Below are 5,121 nucleotides of genomic sequence, written 5' to 3' on the forward strand. Positions count from 1 at the left end.
ATATATATATATACATATACATAATTTGTATGTGTATGTGTTATAGGTGGGCGTGGTTTAACGAAGAACGACCAGAAGGATTGTATTTCAAACTGCCAGAAGACTAACATTCACAAGATATTAAACAAAGCGATGCTAAAACACAAAATCTATACATTTGAACAAAGTATTAACAGACTAAAATACATACTGTAGGCGTAGAAAATTATTAAGAGTAAAATAACAATGTTTCATCACATGCTCACTAATATACAGTAATTTCTTTCGGTCTCTGCTCCACATTTCTATAAAAAAACTTAACGATATGGGTAATAAAATATTGCAATTTTTTTGGCATGCAATATTAAACATTTAATTCCTAGGTCACTGGAGGAAATAAAGGAATAGGGTTTTCCATTGTGAGGGCGCTTTGCAAAGAGGTAAAGGAATGTATCGTGTACCTGACTGCAAGAAATGAAGAACGAGGTAAAGCAGCTGTAGAAGAACTTAAAAAGGAAGGTTTGCAACCTCGCTTCCATCAACTAGACATTGATTCGCTGGAGAGCATCGACAGACTGAAGGAGTTTCTGAAATCAACTCACGGTGGCCTAGATATTCTGGTCAATAATGCAGGAGTGTACAAGGTACAGTGATAATACAACCTCTTTCAAATTGTTGGTATAAAATAGGCCTAGTAATAGTAAAGATAATAAATAGCAGAAGACAGAGCAGCTTCCCAATATAGTGGAACATCCGTTCGAAAGCCATTGTGGGGGTACACGGAGGGAAATTTTACCCCGTCCACGCGGCGGCGCTATATAGTAATAATAAAGGCGCCGCTCTGATTCGCTTGTTTCCTGTAGTTTCTCCACTTAGTAAAATATTCAAATTTCATCCCATTCACGGGAGGGCGGATTTCCATCAATTTTAATGCAAATACGCGGAACAGCTCATTCTTCTGCTATTTAAGTTCTTTGGTAATATTAATCACATCCTCATTGGATGAATGTATGGCACCTTCTGGTAGTTATTGAGCAAACCGGTAGACAATCCCTACAATTCTACGAAGAGTGTATTGCGTTCTTTAACTTTTACACTGTTTTTTTTCTGTTTTTGTTGAGATATGTACAATATTATGTTTTTTTTCAAAGCCAAACGATGTTCAAGCTAAGATGATCATAGCAACCAACTACACAGGGACTTTGAATGTGTGCCGTGCCCTTCTTCCAATAATAAGACCCCACGGAAGGTAATGCTTAAAGTTTGTAGAATTTATTTACACCTCGATAATAATTAATGTGATTGAGGAAGCTGTATTAAATCAATAGTTTACTAAATTGTATAGACATTGATTGGCAAAGAAATACAAGAACAGTTGTGTTCGAACATTTTTTAAATGTTTGGTTTATATGATATTGAACGCGGTAGCTTGATTCTATTTGACAAGTTACAAATGAAATAACAATAATCAGATTAGTCGGTTGAAACACTAAACAAAACGAATACAAATAGAACTGGCCTTAGCGTTTGAGTTAATAGAAATTTGGATTAACTTCGGCAAAAGGAATTTGTTTATACTTTATTTTTTTTTAAATATTGTATCAAATCAGTTAAGGGTCGTAGGTGTCTGGACAAAGTGATGGTACTATAGTGTCCATGTAAGCCTTTCCAAAGTATCAAAAACTTAACATTAACTGTCTACTAATACTCAGAGAATTGAACAGGGCAAGGATAACGAGCATACAGTATCTCATAAACGCACATGTTCACACCGTCATCTTGTGGAATTTTAACAATATCCGTCGTAAAGGTCTGATGACTTTCGATGTAAGTGATCTGAAAACCATCAACATGACAAATGTGGTTAATTAATGGTGGAAATTTTGTCCCGTTGTTCAATGGAAATTAACATGAATATCAGAACAGTCAGAACAGTGCCAGGAATACGCGCGTGTACAAACGCACGTGTTGTCCCACAAACGCAAGTGCTTCCTGCGCATGTTTTTACCGTTTTTACACTGTCGTTTTGTGGGACCTCGGCAACAACATCCAAGATACTTAGCGGAAACGTTCATTGTTAATGAATTAGGGTATATAATTAATATTATATAATGTATATAAACAGCTTTGTGAAACATAAGTTATAACTCACATGGCATCTATTATGCACAAATGTTTCTTCTCTTTTTATATTTAAATGAAAGAAATAATATTTTTAATGTTTTAAATGAAAAATTTATGGGAAAGTATGTATCGTAAGAATTGTACTGTTGTGGATTTTAGACATGGATGGTGCCAGTGGGGCCGGGGCGAGGGCCCCCGTCAGGGAGAACCCCATGGAAACCCCTTCCCTGGGGGAAAAGCACAATTCGTCTAGGAGGATAGACTCTTAAAGTCGATTAAATAAACCTTTTGAAACCCCTAGATTGTCAAACTTTTTGGGACTTTGCCTCCTGGACCACTTTCATAATACTTTGAGAGCGGAGAGCGACGCCCGAACACGCTCACTTTGCTCTTGTCGAGAACATCGTCACCCCCCCCCCTCTCCACGCCCAGGGATCTCTGACCCCTCTTCGGGCAAGTCCTGGCGCCACCCCTGATTTTATATGTTCATGGCTGCAGTAGCAAATAATGGTTATTTCTTCACAGGGTTTGCAATGTTGCAAGTTTACTTGCAACAATGTCATTCACCAAGTTGTCAACAGCACGTCGGCAGAAATTTCGAGAAGCAAAGACGGAAGATGACGTTAGCAAACTGATGGCTGATTTTGTAGAGTTAGTTTTTTTCCATTCCTAATTAATAGTAATTTTTGCTAAAAAAATCAACCAACACACTACTGTAAGTAAATTGCACATTTTCATTTGTCAGGAGCGTAGAAAAGGAGACGTTAATTGAAGAAGGTTGGGTACAAGCAGCATATGATGTTTCCAAAATGGGAGTCATCGCCTTAACAAAAATTCAGGCTGCAGCACTAAATTCAGACTCTTCAAAGCAAGATGTCCTGATCAACTGTGTAAGTATTATATCAGAGGGGATTTTACTGGGACACCCGTATTGGTTGTTTATATCTTAGAGCAATATTTAAAGCGTGGGTTTATAATAATTGTTGGTATTTATTTGTAGTACTTAAATATTGTTGAATATCATTTCATTTTCATTTTAGTGCTGTCCTGGTTATGTTAATACAGACATGACAGATCACAAAGGAATCAAGACACCCGACGAGGGGGCTGTAACACCTGTCTTTTGTGTATTGTTGCCAGCGAATTCATCTGAGTACCAGGGGAACTTTTTGTCCGATAAAACTGTTGTTGAGACTTGGTAGATTATGTACATGACACCTACTTGTCAAATATATCAGAAATACAATCTTAATTTTATTAATTTTAGTCACATCTAGATATCATAATTAAATACCGATTAGGAAGTTATAATGAACATTATAGTATAGATGATAAAATATATTTAGAGGAAAAAGAATAATCATTGAGTACAAGTTAAGTATATATAATTAGGCCTTAATTAGACCAATGTAAGACCATGACACTTTGTAAAAGGTTGAGAACCAGAGATCTAAACGTGAAACGCTGACATCGCTGAATATATGGGATTCAAATTAAAAATTATAATATGATTTAGTAGAATATTTCCTGAAAGCTTGCATGGCGAGTATTTATAACAAAATTATAAAACTTCCTGTACACCATGTGTAATATATATAAGTTAATAATATGGTTTTTGGGGTAAAAACCACTGGTTTTTTGTCTCTCTAGTGGTTTTACCCAAAACACCTACACATGGTGTACTGGAAATTTTATGATTTGTTATTAATTTGATTTAGTTTGTTGCATATTTAACATGCTATAAACTCTATTTAATTTTCCGAACGTGAGACTCAATTCGTTGAGAGATCTCATTTTTCATTCAAAATGTTTGTAATGAGAATGAAAATATTTTGAAAGTAACCATTTACAGCTTGTTTTTTTTTTGTTTTTTTTTTTTGCTGAAAAAATTGCACCGTCATTATGCGAAGTGAAACGCCAAACACAACGTAGCCTATTCACTTGAAATAGATAACAACAGGGGGATTTCCGACACAATTAACATTCAATATATTCAACTCCATCTAATTCAAATTAATTCGTCTGTAAATTCGATTTGATTTTTGCCAGGGTAGTCCATCCATTGAAGCTGAACATTTTAAAGACTCTCGTGCCATATTTATACTTTGGAAGTCGAATGGAGTTGTTATTCAGTCGCTTGTCTGTCTCTTATACACATCTAGATGTGTATAAGAGACAGCAATAAAGGACCTGTGTTATAAAAAAAAAGAAACAATTCCTATAAAATTTTTACATACGTTAAATAATAAAAAAATTTTATTTATTAAAAAGTAGGAAAACCTTTCACAAAATTGTATTTAAATATTTGCTGTGGCTAACATTTCAGTACCGGATCCACAGTCGTTCGGGTCTCAAAGATCCAGCACCCAGTGTGAAAATATCTCAATGTTTCAAAGATTTTATAAAGAATGATGGACTGTATTACAATCGTACTGCTGGGACAAGTTGGGAGAAGTAATTTCCGGGAATTCTGCGGTGGCAGCTTGAAGGGTGAGGGAAGAGAGGGACTTTTAAAGATGGAGGGTCTAGATCACATCAGCCCCACTATGGTTGGTGCTGATGGTAAAAATTTTTTATAATTATAGCACCTCAAGATAGCCGGAAATCGCCTTTTCAAAATTTGAATACAAGTTTCTTTTTTTTTCCTTCCCATTTTTTGAATTTTGAAATATTTAGGGGAAAGGGAAGGCTTCCCCCGCCCTTTGAATCTGCCACTGATCTGGTAAATGAGCTTTCTCAACACATTCAATTTAATTATGCACACAGTGATATCCATCGGCTCTGACTTGTGTGAGAAAATTGATAAAGCAGTGAAAACATGCAAAATTATGAATTTGCAGAATTGGGTTGATTTCCTGGAGATTCTTGTTGGCTTGCACGAGTCCGTCCAGATTTCCAGGAGACTTTGGATCTATGTATACCGGTACACACATAATAGGCGTATTTACTGTAATAGGTCCACCATGGTAATAAGAATGAGAAAATTTACCTGACCGTTTTCAAGAGGGGATAAAACCT

The 5,121-nt window shown here is 35.8% G+C and overlaps 1 protein-coding gene across 2 annotated transcripts in view; it reads left to right on the forward strand.

Annotated features, from left to right (window-relative positions):
* The window catches only part of LOC117109815 (carbonyl reductase [NADPH] 1-like), a 4,808-nt gene extending 856 nt beyond the window's left edge, over positions 1-3,952 (forward strand). The window contains exons 2-6 of one of the 2 annotated variants that reach the window (XM_033252245.1): positions 363-623; positions 1,131-1,228; positions 2,629-2,754; positions 2,849-2,993; positions 3,144-3,952. In XM_033252245.1, the coding sequence (XP_033108136.1) occupies positions 363-623; positions 1,131-1,228; positions 2,629-2,754; positions 2,849-2,993; positions 3,144-3,305 (792 nt within the window). In that variant the 3' untranslated portion in view covers positions 3,306-3,952. The remainder of the gene's footprint in view (positions 1-362; positions 624-1,130; positions 1,229-2,628; positions 2,755-2,848; positions 2,994-3,143) is intronic. The other variant, XM_033252246.1, reaches the window with a different exon arrangement.
* The last annotated feature ends 1,169 nt before the right edge of the window (positions 3,953-5,121 follow it).

This window comes from Anneissia japonica, unplaced genomic scaffold, assembly GCF_011630105.1.
Source record: "Anneissia japonica isolate Jap-2015-1 unplaced genomic scaffold, ASM1163010v1 scaffold288289_len232728_cov185, whole genome shotgun sequence".
In the NCBI taxonomy this organism is placed as follows: Eukaryota; Metazoa; Echinodermata; class Crinoidea; order Comatulida; family Comatulidae; genus Anneissia; species Anneissia japonica.